This window comes from Apaloderma vittatum, unplaced genomic scaffold (genome assembly GCF_000703405.1).
Source record: "Apaloderma vittatum isolate BGI_N311 unplaced genomic scaffold, ASM70340v1 scaffold693, whole genome shotgun sequence".
Taxonomy (NCBI): Eukaryota; Metazoa; Chordata; class Aves; order Trogoniformes; family Trogonidae; genus Apaloderma; species Apaloderma vittatum.
This window is the reverse complement of record NW_009707265.1, coordinates 1-22,561: the sequence shown is the minus strand read 5'-3', so window position 1 is coordinate 22,561 and position 22,561 is coordinate 1. Positions and strand designations below refer to the sequence as shown.

Below are 22,561 nucleotides of genomic sequence, written 5' to 3'. Positions count from 1 at the left end.
CCTGGTGGGAAAGAGGGTGAAGGAAAACGGCCTCTGTTCCTGGTTCCCGACAATGGAAGAGTGAAGGAGCACGGCCCGGACTGTGACCAGCCGACGGAGCGACACGCAGCCAACACATTAAGAGGCTGAATACTGTGAAACGAGCACAGTTTCCTGCAGGGTAGCAGTGGAAGATTAGCTGCAAATCCCTTTTGTTTGGGACTTGTAAACATTCTTGCACTCAACCTAGACTGTCAGTCGGTTCTCTTCGCTGTAGGTCTAGGTGGAGTTCTCCAGTGATGCCAAGTTGTCCTTTGAGGATATCAAAGGCATAAGGGACAAGAGAGCAGGGTCTTACGCTGTTCTGCTGCCTGAGCCAGGCCGGAGCAGGTCCTGGGGAGCGTGGCAGGCAGCACGGCGCTCCGTGAAGCTGTCGGAGCTGCTGCCTCAGCTGAGCACCACGCTGCAGCCCACATCTGCCTCTTCCCCGACTCAGAGGGAGTCCCGCTGGGATGTGCAGCAGCTCGACTCCGATCCTCCCTCCCTCTCGCTTCTTGGGACCAGCCTGAGCGTGACCTCCCCTGGGGAAAATGACTCACCCAGGCGTGGCACAACACGGGCCGGTCAGACCCCGCCAATGAGCAACACAGGCGCTGGCCAAGACACTGGGCTACGAAATGGTCACTGCCAGAATTTAAGGAGCCAGACCCAGCTTCACCTTGTGGGCTGCAGCCACAGAAGAATCACAGAATCATGAGAGAAGTGTGAGAGGGCAGGACTGGAGAACATGAAACTTCTGCTCAACTTTCTCCCACACACCCAAATCCCACCCTCCTCCTCCTTCCCTGTTACAGTGACGGAGATGCAAACCAAACACACCTTTTCTTGGAGCTGATCTCTATTTCAAAAGAAGGCTGCTCCTGTGGGAATAAAATACGAACACTGGCACGGGGTGGTGAACAAGTCCCTAGAAATTTTTTGCCACCCGGTTACTTCCTTCCCTTCTTAAATACCCTGAAATAAATAGTACTACAGTAGCTTCAGCCTCATACAGTTGTGAGAATGCTTCATGCAAGAAAAAAAAAAGAAGAAAAAAAGAAAGAAAGAAACAAAAAAATCCCAAACCCAAAAAGCCCTTCCCTGGCTATGCAGGTCCGGAAATCTCAGTGTTTCCTCATCACCCCTGGGAAAGGGAAGGGCTTTGCCGAGACACAATCCAGCAGAGTCACCAGCAGTTCTCCACCAGCTCCCCAAGGTGCCAGACCCAAATCCTGCCCTGACTTGCAGGCAGCGCGTGGAAGCTCTGGGTTCCTCTCGTGGTCACCAGGTGAGCGAAAGGAGAGGCAGCCCCCGAGGAGCCGCGCTCGTTACACAGCTCCGCGAGGCTGGGCTGGCTGCAGAGAGGGCAGAACGTGGCAGCCGGTGCTTGACAAGTGTCAGAGTTTCTGCAGACCCCTGAAACGCTCCCAGGATTACTGCTGTCTTTGCCTACCTTATCGTGGCAAAGAGGGTGAAAAAACAACAACAAAAGCCAAACCCATCAACACTCCTGTAAGGTGACTGACTACTTCTAGACAGACACTGCTTCGTCACTCAGCACAGGGCTAAGCACGCTCCCAGGGAACGGCGAGGGCGCAGCGGGTGCCGTGGGGGACACACACACAACTTTCCAGGTTTCTGTGGTGCCTCCCTCAGGCCTTGCTCAATTCCTGTTACTAGACAACATCTACGATAACTCACAAACTTCCCACAGGCTCCACGGGGCACTGGTCCCAGCATGCTCCAAACGCCTCCCGTTCTTCTTTAATCTGGCCAAGCACGGCAAGCTGGGACCCGTACCCTGCACAAGGAATACTGCTCGGCTGACACCGAGCAGGACATCTCTGTGGACTGTTTCCCAATAAAAAGAAACCAAGAGCAACTGTGATTTGCTCCGTTTAATTTCAATTAACTGCGACCCTCAGAGGCCAGGAGAGATGCCCATCTAGCAGTTTGTTGGCCAACCCCTTGGGAAAGTCCCATTTCTCAAACGCAAACCGCCCCTTCCCCAACAAAGCCTCTACTCTTCTCAGCTTGAAGTTTTAACAAGTCATCAAACCCCACTGTGCTAAACTAGTAAGAACTTCAAAACCTGCAGGTTTCCTCTGGAGGATGTGACTGAACAGTGGAAAGGACGCACGGGCAGGCAAGCATCCTTCTCTGCAGCGGGGACACTGCTACCTCTGGCAGCTCCGGACAGTGACAGTGTTACTGGATCCTGTTAGAAAGACACGACGTAGTTAGGGCTGGGGAAGAGGAAAAGGAGCAGCTGTTGTCCTCGGTGTGCTACAAATTCTCCTCCCTCCCTAGGTGGGGAAACAGGCAGCTTATTTGCAAAAGGCAAGTGGTTTCCTAAAAAACTACTGAAAAAACACGAAGGCTGCTCAGCCTCTTCCCCTAGAAAACTGTAAAAATGGTGGAGACACAGTGTGGCAGCAGCGAGGCTGGGAAGGTCTCTGGACCATGCCACAGCCACGGCGGGGTCCAGAGAGGTCTGGCTGCGACTCGTAGATGCTCCCTGTGGAGGATTCGGGAGCTCAGGTCCCCTCTGCCCTCTGTCTGGATGTTCACGGGGCAGTAAGTGGCTGCGGCTGGTCTCCACACTGTCCAGGCAGCTGCTGGTATGTTGGCATCTCCTGCCCGATCAGTCCTCGAGGCTGTTCTGTGACCGTAATCGCTGTCAGTGACCAGTCCCAGCTCGGGCTCCCCTCCTCCGGAGGTGTCTCCTCTGAGTGTGCTGCTGCTCAGTTGCTCTCTACCAGCTTGGCTAGTCCCTGCCGGATCTCACTGAGCTCAAATATCTTCACATCCATTATCTCTGCCACCTTGGTGACCTCGTTCTGCATCTTCTCCCTCTCAGCTAAGGTCTCCGCCAGCGTCTGCTCGGCCAGGTGAAGGCGCTGCTCCAGCTCCGCATTGCGTGCCTCCAGCTCCTGCCAAAGGACACAAGCACAGTGAGGTGGCTGTCCCAGCACTGATAAACGCTGCTCACAGACCAGCACCCTTATCTCTGTGAAACAGCCCTGCTAGCACCCCAGTGCCAGAGGACCCACACCCAGCCAGCCCGAATCTTCATCAGTCCTTTCATTGAGGAATCTCCCTACCTTGAGCCACAGCACTCCAGCACACGCATGTGAGCACGTGTTGCCCAAATCCAGGCACCTGCCCACAGTTCGCAAAGGCAGATCCGCTCACAGGCATCTCCAGGCCTAATGGCATTTCATATTTGAATGTTAATTCTGCCACAAAAGCCAGTGCCTGTGTATGGGGCCGAGTCCCGCACCAGAGCCCTTTGTCCAGTAGCTCAGAGGTAAACACAGGCAGGCAGCGCCCCTGGGGACTGCACAACAGATCGTGCTTCCATCTGTGTCCTTGCCCCAAGGTGCAGAGCAGCTTGCATCCCTCCTGCCAGCCCGACTGAGTCAGAGCTCTGCTCCCCAGCCATCCCTGGCCATCCAGCAAGCTACATGGGACTTCTGAGAGATGCAGGGTCACAGGACATCACCCGTCCTGCTCCTGTCCCATGCCAGAGGCTACTGCAAGTGCTAGAGGAGAATATGTGAAGGCTGGGTTTGCTGTCGTCTGCTGACTGAGCCCCCTCTGAGGGACACAGGGAGGGTGGAAGAAGGCAGAGACATAGGTGAGGACCTGTTCCCACCATCCAGAGGCAGAGAAAGGCATAGCAACCCTGCAACACTCACTTTTTGGCTTAAAGGAGAAACTGGGACGGATCTTTCTACTACGAGTGCAGGGGTGTCCCAGATCTGCCACCCTTACCTGCAGCTTCTGCAGCGTCTCCTCACGCTCGCCCTCTGCTTCCCATCGGCCACACTTCTGGCTCTTTAGCATCTGAATCTCCTAAAACACAAGGAGAAAGAGTATCATGTCAGACCCACTCCTGTCCCGGTGGGACCAGCTCTCACCACAAAGCCCAAACAAGGCCCCTTCCCTCTCTCCAAGGATCCCATACCCACACTCGGCTCCAGATTTTAACACCTCTCTTTTCAACGTCCGCTCTACCTGCTGCCTCCCTCTAAGCCCCTCATCAAGACGTCTGTCTGAGTGCCAGCAAGGTTCAGTGGTCTCTGCATCCTTGCTCAAGGTCCCAGGTTTTTGGGGCTAGGGTCCCTGCTCAGCTGTTGGGTGAAAGCCTTTGCACACCTTTGCCTTGCTGCAGCATTTTACTTCCAGCCCGAGTAGCTCTGGGGAGCAGGGAGAGATTTCTTCTCACTAAGGATCAGGAACACCAAAACATCTTCCCTCCCTAGTCCCTGTTTTGTGGCTCCAACCCTAAGGCTTTGTCCACCCGCCCTGCTGAAGAACGGCCGCCAGAGAGCCTGCAGCGCAAATCAGAGAGATTCTCTCCACATGTCCCCTCCTTCACAGCCTCTGTAATTAAAACTCTGTTTTAAATCATTCATTTAAATGCAGTGAAAGCGAGAAGCAATTACTACACTAGAGGCTAAGTGCAGCTGCAGACAGCTGGGAGGGGAAGGGGTAAGACACAGCCCTGTCGTTTGTGCAGCGTCTGAGACTCTCCACTCAAGGCTATTTGCAGGGGAAACTCCCAAGACTCTACTCTCACTCAGTTTTGCCTCTCTGGGGAGGGAGAGCACTGAGGGGGCTGCAGTGGCTCACAGAGGCTCCTGGCTTGCGCAGGCAGCACGTGCCACAGCACGAGGGGCCCTCTGCACTCATACAAGCTGTAATGACAGACAGAGCCGTGGCGAGCGACAGGCCACCCACCCTTAGGGTTTGCTTTGTGGGGTATTACCTCGTCTTTAGCCTTGATCAGCAGTTCCAGCTCCTCCAGGGTTTGGCTCAGCTCTTCCTTGTTGTTCTCACTGGAGGAATCATGAGACCCCTGTGACTCCAGTTCTGCTACCTACGTGGAAGCAAGCCCAGGGATAGCACACTCAGAGGTACAGGAATGTCCTGACACCTTCTCACCCATTCTCTGTCATGTTTTGGCTTCCTTGCAAACCCAGCAAGGCTTACAGCCGGGTAGCAGCTCCCACCCTGGGGCTGTTAGGGAAAAATTCTCTCCTTCTGCTCTGCCTAGATCACACACAGAAATACAGTGCGGCAAAATTCAGTCTAGAGACTCTGTCTCTGCTTTCTCCTGCAGTCTTGCACTTCCAGAAAAGCCTGACTGGCGGACATCAAGAACAAGAGCCTACAGCCCAACGCCACGGCTAGATCCAGCTCCATTTGCATCCCCGGGCTGAGATTGCCGAGGGCAAAGGAGTTACTGCAGCTCAACCACAGCAGAGCTGGGAGGAAGGGTTTTCCCAAGCGTGCTCCCCAGTCCTGAAAAATTCAGCCCAGTGGCTTAGATTATTCATGAAGAGGATTCATTTTTAAAAGCTCATCGGAAGGTCTGCGGCAGCTATCGCTGAGGCCCAGGCCCTGCAACTGCAGCTCTGGTGGTGGGTACTGTGACACAGACAGGGCTCGGACGCTGGTCTGATGCCCTCCCATGAGCAGGGGCAGCAGGGCAACACTGGCTGAGCTGGGCTTCTGCCAGAATCCACATAAAGAGTGGTTGTGAGCTGTCAGGCTCACAGGATCACGACCAGAATCAACCAGTTCTGGCCCCAAATGCTCCAGTTTAGGGACAATAATCTAGATGTTTTATTGAGCTACAGTTACTTCTACGATTCTGCAAAGTCCCCAGTGGTTGCCCTTCACCCAAGGCTCATGAAATCCTCACTCCTGGTAGTGAGAAAAGCCACCAAACAGCTGCGTAAGCACAGAGCAACGGCAGGGAAAAGGCAGCCTGATCCAGCCAGCCCCAAAACCACACATGTACGTAGGCACAACCAAGATCTCTGCTGTACCTAGGGCAGGCTCCTGCTGCAGAGGAGAAAATTCGTTCCATGCAGCTCTTTCACTGCCTGGCTCCAGCACCGAGAGGTAGCAACGGGCACAGCGAATCCTGGGGGACGGCTGTTTACTGCACAGACTGGCCACGCAACAGTCATCAAGAGGAAACAGCTGTTAATTGCTATAAATCCCTGCTGTCTTTTGAATGAGCTATCCAGAAGGGAAATGGCTTTATGCCTTCTTCGCCAGGGCTCCAAAGTCCTTTCCCAGTCAAACCCCAACTGTCCTAAAAACCCTTTCCCAAGCACTCGGCAGTTCTTCCCCGTCAACAAACCCAGCCGTGTGACTGTCACTCCTCTGCCCAGACACACACAGGCCTCCTCAGTTGATCTGTGACCTCCCTGACATTACACAGGTCAAAAGATCCTATTATTCCAACCGAAAAAGGGCTTGTTTGTACTGTGCCACCCGGGTTCCATGATGTCGCAGCTTGGATTCAAGCTAATTATAGCAGAGAGAGCAGTCTTCATCCTTCCTGTCAGCAGCCAGAAGACTGCCCTGATGCCCAGCTCAGGGAGGGGTACGGGCCTTACTCAGTATTGCTGGCAGCTGGGAACTACCCCCAGAAAACCTGAAGGGAAGCTTGCATTCTTTGATTTTATGCTCTGGCTTCCTCTGTCCATCCAGGGGACCCGGCACACTCCCAACTCGCTCTGCAGAGAACAGGAGCTCTTGCGAGCGCTCCTTAGTTACACGGCCCTGACCCTTGACAAGTTTTCCTTGCTAGGCTCCTGCAGCATCCTGAATTTCCGTCCCATCTCCCGCTGACATCCATGAAAACTGATGGGAGAAGGGGGTCTGGGGCATCATCTGGCTCTGGGAGGGCCCTCCCATGCTCACCCGCTGCCGCAGCGTTTCCGTCTCCTCCTGATAAGCAGCCAGCTGCTTCTTCCACTGGTCCACGTTGGCATTGGCTTCATGGAGAGCAGCCACGAGCTTGTTGTTGTTGTCCTGGAGGCTGAAGAATTCGGCCTCCCACTGGACCTCACTCACTGACCTGTGGGAGAGAACAGCAGAAGTGTGCAGGAGAGTGTAAGAGAGTCTCTGCACACAGGTTTCTTCCCCCAGTGCCAACACGCAATGAGACCACGCTCTTGGAATTGCCGTTTTCTATTTGGCTTTTGTACCACCTCCCAAATTTAAATGCTTCCTCCAACCGTGAATCTGCATCTCTTTCCTTTATCCCTGGATAGTATTTGACTTTGAGGCCGTGTGTCCTCACTTGAAACTACAGAAACCACGCTGTGAGACTAATGGAGTGGGGGAGATGCGGCTACTAGAAAGAAACTTTGCAATGTAGGACTGTGAATCCACTTTTTAAATCCTTGCTAGATCTCAGTTTGCTTTGAATAAAACCCCAGACTTAGGAGAAGGTAGCAAAGGACACTTGCTTTTAATTCAAAAATATTTTAAGTGTTCAACTGGGAGCTCAATGAGACCCACGGGGTAGAATCCAGCCCAGAGTCTTTTGAATAGACAAAGAGCAGAAGCAGCAGGGACTTTGCTGGAATCATCAGGGGAATTAACACAAATGCAGCCCTGGGCCAGCTGGAAAAGTGTGAACATCTTCTGGTATCACAAACTACTGATCTGTAGATAACTGGCATCAACTCATCCCCGCTGCAGGCACAAAGCATTCTCCTTCCCAGGCTGCCTGAACAGCAGATTTCACCTCCAAGCTGGAATAACTTTCTGCCGGGGAAGAAGGGAAATTGGTGCGGTGGAGGGTTTGAGCAGCAGCAGACAACGGGGCATTACTCAGCTCTCTCAGAAAGTAGCGTCAGGTCAAAAGCACTTGGGATGACAGGGCCATGCCCCGAGTCCTGCCAAAATAGACAGTTGAGGAGTCAGGAGCAGAGAGCATTTGTGGCAGCCTCACCCTTCAGAAAGCATCTTCTTCAGCCGCTCCTTCTCTGTTGTTATCTCAACATCTGCACTCTGGCTCCGAAATAATTTGTCTTCTCCCGGCCCATTGGAGCTGATGATGGGGCTGGGAAGCACCTGGGGGGTGAGGGAGAGGTGGTTATCGCAGGGCAGGGAACACAGGCCTGCGAGGGCTTTGCAAACACATTCACAGCCGGGTTCCCAGGGCTCTTGTGAGAAACACTGATATTCAGTCCTAACTCGTGGGCAGCGCCGCGCTCACCCACATGACAAGGGGTGTCAAAGATCCTCACGCATGGCTCAGCAGCACCATGATGGCTTTGGGAGCTGTGCAGACACAGGGCTCTCTCTTGGACAGGTAGGTGAGTGTCCTGCTCTTCCACAAGCTGCCCTGCTGCCACGTCCTGCCCTTCCCTGTCTCCACACCATGCTGGGGCAGCGATCCCAGTGCACAGACACCCCGAGCGGGTGGGCTTGCAGACTGCACACGCCAGCTATTCCTGTTACCTCCTGTAACCCGTGTCCTGCGGCCGGGGACAACACGCTGCTCGAGCTGGCCCTTCCAGGGTTTTGCTGAATTCTTAATAGGATTTTCTTGCTGGGAGCAGTGGAAAGACTTAATGGACTCTAAACACAGACCTGGGTTCAGTTGCAAATCTGGCTTCTGTACCTTGAATTAAGACACCAGGTGCCACTGGAATAGCGTTTCTCAGGCTCAAGGAGGGAAAATCTGTCATTGCTCAGATAACCGTGGCACTCCCTTTCCAAAGGTGTGGGAAAAGAAACTCACGGTCTCTGCACCAAAGCACCCCCCTCTGTATGGCTCCATATTCCTGCGTACATGAGGGCTAGCAGAGACAAACAATTCCTCCTCCCACGCTGGAGGGAGCTGCCAGCGGAGCAGAGGCGAATAGGCAGCAGCCAAAGTGGACTTTGGCTTCTGCAAATTCAGAGCTTCCGCTCCGGCCCCTCCAGAAGACCCCGTCTGCTCTGTCTCCTCTCGCAGCAGAGAAGAATCTTGGCACCAAGAGGGCAAACTGAGCTATAAAAAGGCTCTCTGAGCAGTAAGTCTCTGGGATCTGGAGTTGGGGGCTGTGAGACCAGGTGGCTGGTCAGCCTGCTGGAGTTCATAGGTGGCCCTCAAATGCCTGTGGTAAGGACAGCCACCTGCCTCCAGAGTCGGCTGACATCTATAAATAGAGCCCGACGGGGCCGCGAGATGTACTGAACACCAACTTCATGATGCCTTCCAGAGACTGACTGAGAAGTGAGACCTGCAAAATACAGCCCTGCCTCACCTTTACTGCAAGGTGGGGAAACGGAGGCAGCTTTCCTAGTCTGCTGTGTTGAGCCCCTGTGAGCCCAACTGAAACTGATAACAGCTGGAGATGCTCCACACTGGTTTACTGCTTCCATTACCCACAGTGACAGACTCTGTGATGGGGATGCTAAATGAGATGGGGATCGGCCTAAAAGGTACCAGAGGAGAGAAGAGAGCTGCCATCCTGGGATTTCCCCAGCTCTGAAATTCTGAAGGCTAAGTAAACTAGTGTAGACGCGGAAAATGAGGGAGCCCTGATTTAATTTCAGGAGACAGATTCTGCTCTCTGCTCACTTGCAAACAGAAACACAATCAATTATTCAAGGATGAAACTCATGCTGGAAGCTCTATTAATGTGGAGACTATGAATCAGCAGTGGGACAGCGGGAGAAGGGACGATGGGCCGATGTACAGCCTGGGGAAGGCAGAAAATGTGGGAGATCTGCATGCCCAGGGCACAGCTCTCCAGAGCTTATCCTCCCTCCTCCATTCCACTGCTACTGGAGTTGGTTTAGCTATACAAGGAGAAAGGTAACAACTGCAAGTACAACGTGTGTGACAACGATCTGCAATGGGCTTAAGCTTTCTGGCTTGGTCTCCTGGGGGAAAAAAAATTGAATGAGTGGCTGTCGTGCATGCAGCTCTAGCTCAGGGAAGAGTTCCCAAGGCGTGTGTGATTTCTACTCTCGCAGCACAGCTTCTCTTCCACAGTGCAAATATGACACAGGTACAGCCAGGACTCCTCAGTCACCAGCTCTAAGAAATCACTTTGTCTTTCCAGGAACAGCACCATCACCTATCAGGGACACTTGGAGAAGAACCCAATCTACTTCAGGTGTTTCAGCAGAGCCACCACAAGACTCATCAAAACGTGAAGCTCCAACCTCAATTTCTGGCAGGAAAGCTCTTGGAGAGAAAGGGATGAAAGTAAGAAGTTACTAGAGGAGCTCAGCTCGGTGACCGTTTTCCCTAGCTGTCCTTGCTCTGCAGTGAGCTCCAGCCATGCCTCTTTCCAAGCATTACCTGGTGAGATGTGATACTCAGGGCAGGGTTTGTCAGCTCTGTTTTATCCTGGGACTTCTCCCTCGCCAAACGGGCTGCTTCTTTCACTTCCTGGAACTTCTCTGCAAACTAGAGGGAAGCAGAAAAGTCGCTCTGTCGCTATACCGAAATGCGGAATGAACAAGAACTCGCTCTCGGGTTGCTCCTCCCTTTGCAACTCCATTCGACATGCTTTTTAATTTCTCTTCAACTATCAATAAAATTCAGGAAATAGCCCCTTTGTGCGCCTGCCCGTGACTCTGGCACTCAGGGCTGTGGGGTGAGCTAAGCAGCAACGACAGCCATTGAGCTCAAAGTCCTAATTCCATTTGTGATGCTCGAGACACTCTGCAGATATTACCATAAAGCATCTTTGCATCTCGCGTTAGATTTTAGCACGGTGGGAACTGCATTATATCAGGTTGCGAAAGTGTTTTCTCCGGAGGCTGATGTTCAGGGACGTTGCCCCTGCTAGCATCAGGACTCTGCCAGCACGGGCAGCATTACCTGGGAGAGATGTTGCTCCGAAGCAAAGCCCAACCCATACACCGTGTTGGCTCGGCTGTCTGCCCATTGCCCAAACTTCTGGGACGTCTTTGTGAAGGTCATGTTGGGGGTAATAGTGCTGTTGATGATTGCCTATAAAGAGAGGCAACAAGGAGAGTCAGAGGAAAATCCAGCCTGCTGCCCTGGGGTGGTGGTGTGGGATTGATCAGTATAATCTTGGTGCACTTTAGAAACTTGGAGTAGAAAGCTCTGGGTTTTAATGTATAAAACAACAACTCCAGCTTTTGGTGACCAAGAGTCTTTCTCGTCTGTCTGCGTGACACAAACATTTCTCAATCATCTTGCCTGCTGAAAAAAAGAAAAGAAAAAAGCCTCAGTATCATCAGCTTCCTCCATTGCTGGAAAAGAAGATAAGAGACAGTGTGCCTCTGGGGACTTAACAACTTTCTGATGTTCTCCATTTTCATGGTGAGTAAGAAAAAAAAAAAAGTCTTAAACAGCAGTCAGGAGTAGCTATTACGAAACACTCTCTGGTGGTAAGAGTAACAACAAAATAAATTGCCTGGGAAGACTGCTGAATCTCTGCCACTGGAGGTCTTCAAGAACAAGTCAGGAAAATGCCTATCAAGAGCAGTTTAGGGAGAGTTAATCATGTTTTGTGGAAGTGACTGAACAGGCTAACTTGGAGACTCCCACAACCTCTGTCTGTGATTTCATGTTATCTACAGGGGTTGGGTTTAGCACTGGATAAAGGATTTTGGAAAAATCTGTGTTTTGTGTGCTTGGGGGTGGGGGGTGAGAAGAGCGTGGGGCAGGCAGGGACAACATCAGACCCTAGGGCATATTGTTTGTCGCCACAGATTTTACTGTCTAACACTAAACACACCTGAGCACGGAGGCAGTGTCTGACCTTGAGTTCCTGCAGTGAAGATGCTCGAGAGACCATGCTGAGAACTGACCAATCTGACACCGAAACCACCAACACCAGAACAGACTTTGGCTGGAGAACAACCTGCTGCGAAGCTGCGTGACGCCGGCAGCAGGTGCCCGCCCTACCTTGGTGCCCCCCACGCTGATGATGCGGTACACGTTGCGTGTGGCATCGTAGAAATAGGAGACAGTCAAAGCGTGCTTGCTGGCAGGGATCCAGTTCCGTTTGGTGGCAGGATCGATCTGGAAAACGTGGGCCCTGGTGCTGAAGATCGGCTGCTCCCTGCAAGAGAAATGAACAAACAAGGTGTCAGGGCAGTGGGGAAACCGAGGAATGTGGGAAGAGCACTGACTTCCTGGCACTTGTCTTGCATTAGGCAGCACCAGCAGCACTTCTGCTATTGCCTTCTTCCCAGGGATGCGAGGCACCGGGTGCGAAGATGTGCAGCCCCCAAGGACGCAGCATCTCTCAACCAGCAGCCTCTGTGCAGGGAGTAGCAGTCCCTCGCTGTCCAGGCTGGTATCCCCTCGTGTCCCTTCTTATCAGGGGAGCTCTCCACCATTCTTGTGAGTTGCTTTTCCAAGACTTCTGGGCTTCCCTGTGCTCTCTACAGGAGCTCTCCGCAGCCTCTCGGCACTCCTCCAAAGCCTGTTTTAGAAGGGGCTGAGGGATGGCTGGCTGACACCCCCGGGGAGTACAAGCCCACGGGTGTTTACGCCTCCTGTTTGCCCACCATCCAGGCAGCATGACGAGAGCAGCTTTCGCTGCACACCAGAGACATTGGTCTACGAAAAAGCTCCCTTGGCATAACCACAAAGCTACCATGGGTGTTCAACGACAGGCACAAGTTTTTACCTTCCTCTGGAGATTCTCTGTCTTCCCCTGCAGCTTTCAGACATTTCCAAAGACCACAGCCTGGCCATTCCAGCAGTAACAGACTACACCCTCAGGTCAGTGGATCTCACACACATGTTCACACCATGACAGGCACAAAACTTGCAAGCAGGACACCACAACCTCGTGTTTGGGGCGTACTTGATGGTCCTTCACAACACAGCCTACATGGCAGTGTCACACTAAAAATAACATAACCCCTAATCATTAGCCTGACTTGAAGCTTTTTTTTCATCATCTCTCAGCACCTCAGTGGTCAGTTCATGGCAAATTCACCAGGTATATGATTTCTCTGGTATTTCATAGAGTATCTCCGAGCTGGAGCTCTAGGGAAATGGAGGGATGGATGAAGGATGTGTTTGGGATGCGAGTACACAAAGCGCCTTCCCCTCAGCCCAGCTCTTCCTCCCTTGACTCATGCTTGGGAAGCACATCCTGCAGCAAGAGGTCACATCGCAGGACTAAAAGCACATCACTTAACAATGAATCAAAGGAAACACTTCACCACAAAATGTGCAGCTGCTGCAAGAAAGCACTGAACGGAGCACTGCCCGGACTTTGTAACCAGTAACATCTGAGCTGAACTAAGGAGCTGAATCTCAGGCATCAGGATGTAACTTGAGCTTTTCAGGAGGCAGGAAGGAATGTTTCCATGACACAACAGTCCAGGTGCACGAGGGCTCGGGGTCTTCATTTAGCTTTGGTTAAAACCCAAGGCACTGGCCATTGCCACAATTCTTATCCAAACCTCATGAAATCTGACGGGACTGGAAACAACCCCCCTCCACGACAGCTGCAAACAAGACATAGTCACAGTCCTGCCACGTGTAAGTTCCCAAAATCCAGACATTTGTATTTCCTCCCCACTGCAGGCCCTCACAGGTGCAATGAGCAGTCCTTTCCATCAATCCAGAGACAGCTGTACCTGGCGCTTTCTGCACCTTAACCCTCAAGTCCTGGGCTTAGTCTCGGCAAGAACAGAGAAAGGACATTACCGTGTTGCTGCCATTTGTTAGTTTGGGTAAGACAGACTACAGGCCAGGGGAGTTACTACGTGTCTCTCCTCCAAGAGCTTCCTCCTCAGGTCTCCTAGCTGGACTGAGGCTGCTTTTTGGTTTTGCCTCCGCAGCGATTCATTTCCGAGCGATGGAAAAGTCAGCTGTTATTTATCGCCCAGAGCACAGACGGAGCGTTCAGCCAGGCAGCGTTTAGGGGCTTCATTTGTCCCGAGCTCACAAAGCTTGTAATTTGTAATGATTTCTCATCACTGAACAAGTTTTCTTCCCTGTCATGGGAGATAATTGGGTGAGCTGTGTAACTAGAGAAAATCCCTTTGGCAGCAGGCGCCGGCTGTTGGGAGAAGGCCACGGAGGAGCCTGGAAGGCTCTAGTGTTTCCAGTCAGGCACACGTGACGCCGGCTGCATGACGGAAAACCCTCCTCAGAGATCACCCCTCACACGCGCGGCAGCTATTCCTGCGCTCGCTATTCATCTGCCAGGTCTGCGCCCAGAGTCGAAAGAAACCATCCTGCTGACTGCAGCAGGTTTCGGACCGAGGGATGTTTTCCCTTGCCACGCACCCTGACAGAGCTCTCTGACACTCCTGGAGACGACCCTTGTCTGCTCACAGGGACGGGGTTGCAGCATCGCCTGGGAATTCACCCACCCTGCCCTGTGCTCCACAGAGCCAGGCACAACCCCAGAGCCCAGCAGCGAGGAGTCCCCGAGGGTGCCACGAGAGACAGCTGTGCTGCTCATTTGCTTTGTAAATTATTCTCTCCAGTAAACAGTCCCCACCCTGCCCTCCCCATATCAGCAGAGACTGCGCATCTCAGAAAAGGAGCAAAAGGGTAAGAAAGTGAATTTGCGTGGTGAAGGATGCCCACAGAAGGGGTAGAGAGCCCAGATCTCCCAGCTTTGCTGCTAAGTCTGCCTTCAAGTGGGCCAGCTTAGACTGTCTTACTACCTGGAGAGCCCCATTGATCAGTGCAAGGCAGGAGAGGCTCAGGAGGCCACTCAGATGTCAACTGTCCTGTAATTGCAGCGTCACTAACCGCAAAAGGCAGCACTGCTTTCCTTCTGAGCACCAGGAGTGGAAAAATAAAATGCCACTGGAAGGTCTGTCAGAAAGGAGAAAAGCCCATCTTCCCAGGGGTTAGCCTTCTACTCACACGAGGCTGACTTGGCTGCTCCCACGCCCAGCGCAGCCCCTGGGCACGCACGCTCTTTTCCTTGTCTCGGGTACGCCAAAACACGCGTCGCTTAGGGTGCTGATGGGGAAGGGCGCTCTACTTTCTGTGCCTTCACGTAACCACTGCTGTCTCGACACTCCTCACGCATTTGTTCGTGCCTTATGGCCTCCCCTGGAGCAACAAGACTTCACATGGTCTTCGAGAGGTGTATCCCTTCCAGGAACAAACGCGAAAGTCTCACAGATTTTCAGAACAGCCCTCTGCCCACTACACCAGATGTGCTTTCCTTCCAACAGAGGCAGCAACGGCAGCGAGGCTCATCAACTTCACCTGCCTGGTGCCAAGGAGGGAACTCCTGCACCTCCTCTGAGGGCAAAAAAATATGGAGAATCTCCCGAAATTCTCCTTCACATCTCCCCTTTCCTCAGCGCAAACACGAGCAGTTGCTGCCAACTTGCATGTCCCTAATCCTGGTGACTGGAGATCGTTTTATGAGGCCAGCACATTATTGCCTCCTCACAGCTACCTGAGCACAGTGCCAGCCTGGCACGGGGACAGGGCTTTCCAGGAAGGAGTTGCTTAAGCTCTGTAGGTAAAGCTCAGGAGGGCTTTGTGCTCTGCTTGGGAACAGCATTGAGGTGTTTATGCTCCCTTTGCAGTGCTTGTGCAGGGAAAAAAAAACCAAAACAAAACAGCTCTTCGATTGTTTGCTTTAAATTCATCAAGTGATACAGACTGTATCCAGGTAGTACAAGAATTTCATTGTCAAGAATGCTGGCTAGCCTGGAAACCTGCCTTTCGGTACTCACTACTCTGACAAGGTTAAAGCAAACGCTACCAAACAAAAGCTTTCCTGGAGTCTAAGCAGGGGAGTTACGAGAAAGAACACTCAGAAAGCGTAGGCAGCAACGCAAACCAAGAGAGAAGAAAAGCAAGAAGGTCTGTGAATCTAGGGGCACATCTCTAACAAGTCACAAATGGCTTATTAAGCGGAAAATGCCTCTACCTCACCCTCGCTGCGATTCCTTTAGCGGCAAAGAACCACGGCAGGTCTGACACAGCTCAGCAGGACCGAATGGATCAGCAAGGTGGGGACACAGGCAGGACTGCGGGGCACTGGCGTACGTGCTGAGTGAAGTTCAGAGCAGGAGAAGCACAGGTCCTGAAAGGCAGATCTGCGAGGAGGAATGTCTGAGGAGCACTTGTCTGCGTTCAGCTTGCTTCTGGCCAAGCTGCTGACCTCTTGCTCGCAAAACCACTACAAAGCATTTAAAAATAGTCCTGAGAGAGCCTAGGATTCAAACTGTCATGTTCTCTCTCCCGTTACAGCCCTCTTTTCCCCTGTGTTTTAAGTGTATATGCTGGAAACACCACACATCCCTAAATGCTGACACTTCTTTTCCTGCTCCCAGCTGGGAGTCCCCATAACAATACAGGCAGAGCAGCAAAAAAGGGCATGTGTAAATAAAACCACTTACAGCCCCCCAGGGCTGTCCTTTGCAGATAATTAAGAAAAACCAAAGCAAACTGAAAGGACAAAGATCTGGCTGAGACACAGACATGATCAGCAAGTGCCTGATGGCAATTGGAAAGGATCCAGGGCTCATCGCTGCCAGCATTTGTTCCCAGCCCAGGGGGGAAGGGCAAAATTCAATATCCCAGCTGATAGCTTAAAAATGACCCGTCCCCCATGAATGTTCCCTAACGCTCCAGCAGCAGCCTTCCAGCTAAGGAGGAAAACCAAACTGCTGTAAGGGAAACAAAGAGATGATCTAACCGACACAGCTCTTCCTAATGAGTTCTTCGCACAGAAAGCACCTGGCTCCAGGATGCTCCCCAGTAAAGACCCAAATGGGGTGGCTTCTCCTTACGGAGCAAAGGGAAGAAGGTCACGTGGTGCTCGGGAAGGACACGTGAATATGCAGGGTACGGATCAATCCTTTCCGATGTGCTCACCGACTGGAGTCTCTGACTCAGTGGTCGTTAAGATGACATGTAAAAGCGCACACCGGTCTCATTTCCACCTTGGTTCTCAGATTATTCCCCTCTCTACAGCATCCAAATTGATTTCTCGATGAATAGCTTCTTATTTCACCATTGCCAGGAGAGCAAATCATTATTTGTCCTCTTGACTTATGATCTCAGCAGAGCAGCAATGGACCGAGTGAGCCAAAGGGACCGAGTTTGTTAAGGCTGGATGAGGGACCTAGTCGGGTCAGCACACACGGACGCGCTGCCAAGAGCCTGGAGGGGACGCAGCCCCTGCAGGCACCGCCCTGCACCAAGGAGGTACAGATGGCATCAATTTGGTCTCGTGCACCAACGCCACGTTGCACCCAGCAGGGGAACAGCAGGCATAAAAGGTGCCAAAGCCTGGAGAAGAGACCAGCGCTGCCCCCTCTGTTCTGTGTAATCTGAACACATATGTCACTGGATGCACGGACTGTCCTCGAGTGTCCTTTCTGGATGGGGGCTCTGCCACCCTCTTCACAGGTGCAGGTTCTTCTAAAATAAGCCAGTGCGCTGCAGAGAGAACGTGACAGAAAGGGGGACAAGCCGCTTCCCAGAGAGGCCTCTCCAAAGAGGGACTGCAGCATCTCCTGTTTCGGAGACAGCAGCAGGGCCTCTCTAATCCTCACCAGAAAAATACTCTCAAACCTGCAGAGGAGTCGAATAGCAGAACAGAAGTAAAAAGGTGAAGAGATCTTTGGTTTAAGCCACAGGAGCCACAGATATGGCTGAGAATAGGGCACGTTCCCCGCTGCGTCCTCCAGCCTCCTGCCAGAAGGTAACGGCATCCAACCCTGCCAAGGAACAGGTCTCATTCCAAGGAGTAGCCCAGGTTAGAGGAAGCGACCGAGAGCTTTTGAAAGAGCTGCTCAGCAAAACCCTTTATCTTTGTGTCTGAATTTCAATAGCGCTGTGGCAGCTCCAGCGCGTTTCACTGTATTCTCGCTCTCACCTCTCTCTGCCCCACCTCACCTTCAGCTGCCGGTCGGGGTCTTTACAGGGCAGAGAAAGAGGCTTTTTGCTTTTACTTTCTCAGGGTATTTCCAATGCAAATACCTCCTCTTTGGGAAAATCCTGTTTGACAGTTACAGGCTCGCTCTCCCTTCAGCAGGTTCCCAAACCTAAGGGCAACTGCTAAAATGCAGCCCTCCTGCCAGACCTCTTTGAAAGGCAGAGGAAGAAATCAGGGTTTTATTGTTTGCTTTAGATCTTTTATTGCATCCAGCGACGTCTTTGCTCGATAGCTTCTACACAGGGTGTTGGGAGGGGTCTCTTTCTGACTGCACAGCTGCTTTTGACTTATGCTTTGTCCTTGTTCTTCTCCAATTTTCTGAGCAACCTGGAAGATTTTTCCCACTGAGATCCTCTTATTTTTTTGCTCTCAGTAATTCTCACCTCACAATCCTGTCTGCCTGCCCGTGACATGCCCATTTACTTAACTGAATTACTTATCTCATCCTGCTCACCTGCCCCCACCCTTCGCCGCACGACCAGAGAGAAGAAACCTTATGTTTGCTGTAGAGATGGAAGCTTTTAGAGTCACCACAGATTTATATTAATGCTTCTGTCCTGTTTTCAGTTCCAAAGCAAGGTGTGCAACAAAAGAGCAGGATTCAAATCTAGACACAGGTATAGAGTTTTAAGAGCAAGATTTGGTGGGTGAGTCCAAGTTCAAAGCACTCCAGGGACACAAATAGCGAATAGGTCTGAGGTTTAGAATAAAATCTTTCAGCCACATAAGGCAGTCGCTGGAATGTCCCAGGGAGGCTGAGCTCAGTCCTCATTAACTTCATTTGCCTTGGTGCTCCTGGATGGCGTTCGGCCAAGGGCATCTCTAGGAAGTCCATGTGCTGTTCCCCAGCCCGCACCTCCTCTCACTCACTGCAGCTTCTCTTTGCAGGGATATTCATTTTCTTGTCAGAGAAAAGAGCCTCTCCGCACTTGGACGCAGAGAGGATAATCACTTCAAATACTCTGCCCTGCATCTAGGCAGTCTGTGCTCACCTTCCGTCTAAAAACCAAACCAAAAATGCCTTGCAGGAAATCACAAACTACCACATCAGCAGAACCATTTGTTTCTGTGCATCACGGGCAGCACAAGGGCAGGGAAGGGCTTTGGGGGTGCGACGTTGCTGCTGACGGCAGCGGGAAACCTTCAGAAGGCAGAGACCCAGGGATGTGTTTCTGCACTGTGTCTGGGCTCAGTGTGCAGCCACAATGAGCAAGAACCCCCCCAAAAAAGTGTTTTTCTGAAAAGGCCCATTGCCAGCCCCAGCAGGAGGTAAGGGTTTCCCAGCTGCCGTGGTGGGAAACTTCACAATTCTCACTACGATATTCCCAAAAGTGCTTTCCCCCTGCAAGGTCTGGTTTCCTGGACGGGCGCTCGCAGGGCAGCTTGTGCAGAGCAGAAAGGGGTACGTGAGAGCGTGTGAGCTCGGAAGATATGTGGCTCGGCTCTGGCACCCAGCCCAGCGCCACGCTGAGTCAGCCGGGCGGCCGAGACGTTTTTGGCTGCGTCAGGGCCAGGGCTCTCCCTTCTCTTGGATCAGCAGCCCGAGCGCCCGCGCACGAGAAACCCCACAAAGCAGCACAGCCCGGGATAATTTGAGGGAGGGGGTTGGCCAGGGCAGATGGAGGGGGGAAAACGCGTTTCAGAGCGACAGAGCTCAGTATTTCAAAAGGCAGAACTGGAGCACAGAGAGGGCCTGAGAACCAATCTCCTCCTCCACTGCTGTCGTTGTCTCCTTTTATCTCCCCTCAGCAGCTTCAGTAGCTGCTGACTGTATGTCAACGCTGTTTGGGGAAGAAGTGTGGGTTAACAAGAGTCAAACTTTATCTCTTTTCCTCTGCATTTCTCCCCAAAGCCCAACGCTTCCTCTGGGTATAACCCCCTCCGGTGCCAGTGGCCTCCACTGCTTCACTCTATGTGGGTGCAGCAAGCGGGCTTTGGTATTTTCTACCCAGGATCTGGGCACAAGCCCCCAGGACACGGCCTGTGGACACAGAACTGCAAAGGGGCTTTGGGAACAAAGTTTGGGAGGACGATCCCCAGCCCTTTGTTCTAACCGCCAGGCAGGTTTTCAAGCCCTCTGAGCTGCAGCTTTGCTTTCACTCTGCGCTGCATAATGTCACCTTGGGGGAAGTGCATAGATGCTGCCTGTGTCCAGATGGGACCGAGGGAGGCCAGATTTCTACCCCAGAGCCACAACGGGAAGGTGGAGCAGCGAGGCTCCAGCAAAGGGAACTGGCTGGGGGCTGCCTTCCCTTCTGCCTCCCCCAGCTCCCAAGAGATTACCCGGCAGGGCTTAGCACAGGAATGAAAAGCAGCTGCCTCATGGCCTGGCTGCAGATAAAGGGCAGCAAAGGAATCCTGGCTGAAAACGCTCCTGTTGGATCGGCGCGGGGAATGGCGACAAGCACGCAAGGTCAGGCACAGAGACAGGGGATCAAGGGCATTTAAAGATGCAGGACAGCTGAGAGAGATTTCTTTTCTTTTGCAAACCAGTCTCCATCTACAGAGCATCTTGGCTGCACAACACTGGGTGTCTACAACACAATCTGTGCATTCACTTTCCTGGGACAACCGTTACTTCTGCTACTAAGCTTCAGCAGCTCTTTCTCTTGAGTACGCAGCCCGTTGTTGGAAGCCTGTACAGCCCTTGGAAGTTTAAAAACTCAGCAAAGCCAGACTGCAGCTAATAATTCTTTATGCATTCCAGAAAAACGTGTCCAGTAATAATCAGAAGCAGAGAAGGGGAGGTACGTGCACATTTCAAAATGTTCCGTGCCTCCAACACATCCTGCACCTTCATTGCAAGCTACAGGACCCGCTGCCTCCTCAGGTGCAGGTGCCTCCTCAGCTTCAACAGAAAACATCCCCAAGATCCGCTGCTATTTTCAGGCTGCCCTTGCCAGGGCTCCAAAAGCACAGCCAGCAGCCTCTCTGTCAAGGACAGTTCAAACTGACTGTTCCACAGAGGTCAGGGGATGGCACTATAGGTAAGAGTGGGTGAATTAATATGCTTTGATATATGTGACAAGTGGGTAAACTCAATGTTGCTCAAATTAGAAGCCAGGAAGTTGCATCTACCTGCACCTTGGCAATGCTATCAGCAGAGAGTCAGAGAAATGGAAGTGTCCATTACAGATCCAGCTGGGACCTAACCAAAACCACTTCTCTCAGGAGCGAGTGTTATTTTCAACTGTTCTCTTCAGAGAGGAAGTGCTAATGCATTAAAACCTACAGCGCAGTAGATACAAAAGAGCCCACAAAGAATTAATCCATGAAAACCAGAACACCACGTTACCAAAAAATCTAATATGGAAGAACGAAACCAGAATCCCTGCTTTAAAAACAAGTTAATTAAAATCAACTACCAAAATGTGATGTAAGAGGTGATGTGCTTCTAATCTCTTTTGTATGCAGAGTAATCTAAACACGGCTGAAGGCTACTCAATATCCCCGTGAGATCAACCTACAAGCAAAAAGACACTTCTGTGCCAGGAGTTAAGCAGAAATAAGGCATTTTGGGTGGAAATGTCATCTCTTAACAACAGTTTTGTGAGTACACAACTATAATTATACAGGGAAGCCTAAGCAGACCGCGATGGTGACACCACCTCTGCGTTTTCCATGGGAGCTGGCGACCCTCTAAAGAACGCACATACCTGCTGGGTGCCCCTGTGGCAGCTCCAGGAAGGATTCAACCACTGACACTAATGAAGTGCTAGTCCCAAGCCATCTGCTTGTTAAATCCTTCCTGGCAGTTCTAGAAGCTTTACAGTAACTTTGTGGATCACAGGAGAAGGTGCAGGAAAACAGGGACTTTCTGATTTAACCTGGATCAGCACACGCTCTGCCAACATCACAGGATCTACGCCAGATTCACGCTCCTGTCCCCTTTGATTGTTCACCTCTGTCTTTTCTGCCTCTTGAATCTGTGTTTGACTGTTCAAACATTTCATCCAGCTAGTCCCAGAGGAAAATCAGCAGAAGGAAAACATTCATCTAAGAATGTTATTTATTTCTCTTGCATTGTCAAACCCACACATCAGGAGGGAGTGGATCAGACAAGCTTCCTACAGATCCACTGTGCTCTCAAACAGCCACGAAGACTTTATTGCACAAGAAACTCCCAACAACACGTCAGGTCTTTAAAGTTACATGATTGAGACTTAAAACTAGGGCATAAATTAAATACCAGACTAAGCTCTTGTTTCCATGCCAAACTCCACTGCCACATCCATGCAGCATTATTTCACTCTTGGAAAATCTGAGGAGGATCATAAACTAAACCATCAGGGATTTTCCATCAGCTATTAATCCATGCAGAAATGCAAACACGATTCATTTTACTGAATGCCAGAGTCACAGCAGACAAATGAAATCCCTAATTTCTAACTTCTGGAAAACTTTGTGAGCACAAGCCAGCTCCAGTGCTCTCACCCACTCTCCCAGTTTGGATTTCATACAACATATAGATCACTCGAGGCTTCCCTTACATACGAGTTGATTTAAAGAAGTTGCAGAGACTTAAAAATCATCTACTTTCTAACCCATAAAATAAAAAGGCAAGTCTAAACTTTAAAGCTTGCAATGTGGACAAAACACAATTTCAAGCCTCCGTGTCTTTTACCATTACCTTAAAAATAGCTCGGCGGCCATGAATAATAAAAGCAATTCAAGGATAATAAACGGCCAGTCTCACCCCATCTCAGCCGGGTGTCAGCTCCTTTCTCTCCCGTCCTTTCTTCAGCTGCCCGAGATTCTCTCCACGTTTTGATTTATTTTCTCCCTTCCTCTTTCTTTCTGTCTGTCTTTCTCCGGATCCGGATGCTCTTTAAATTTCCTCCGGAATTTCACTTTGAAATCTTGCT

The 22,561-nt window shown here is 51.5% G+C and overlaps 1 protein-coding gene across 1 annotated transcript; it reads right to left on the bottom strand.

Annotated features, from left to right (window-relative positions):
• Positions 1-1,902: 1,902 nt before the first annotated feature.
• Positions 1,903-22,488, bottom strand: HOMER3 (homer homolog 3 (Drosophila)). The gene is made up of 9 exons (XM_009866093.1): positions 22,393-22,488; positions 11,714-11,870; positions 10,658-10,789; positions 10,133-10,240; positions 7,784-7,905; positions 6,745-6,901; positions 4,793-4,903; positions 3,796-3,876; positions 1,903-2,951 (listed from the first exon to the last, which is right to left on the bottom strand). Exons 1-9 carry the CDS (start codon positions 22,395-22,397, stop codon positions 2,763-2,765), a joined length of 1,062 nt encoding a protein of 353 aa, XP_009864395.1. The 5' UTR covers positions 22,398-22,488; the 3' UTR covers positions 1,903-2,762.
• Positions 22,489-22,561: the final 73 nt, after the last annotated feature.

Excerpts from the sequence above, each read along its gene's own strand:
- HOMER3 (XM_009866093.1), bottom strand. Across the intron at positions 10,790-11,713 it reads TCAGCGTGGGGGGCACCAAG|GCAATCATCAACAGCACTAT; the intron begins GTAGGGCGGGCA and ends CTCTCTTTATAG. Across the intron at positions 7,906-10,132 it reads TGAGTATCACATCTCACCAG|GTGCTTCCCAGCCCCATCAT; the intron begins GTAATGCTTGGA and ends CTCACCCCCCAG.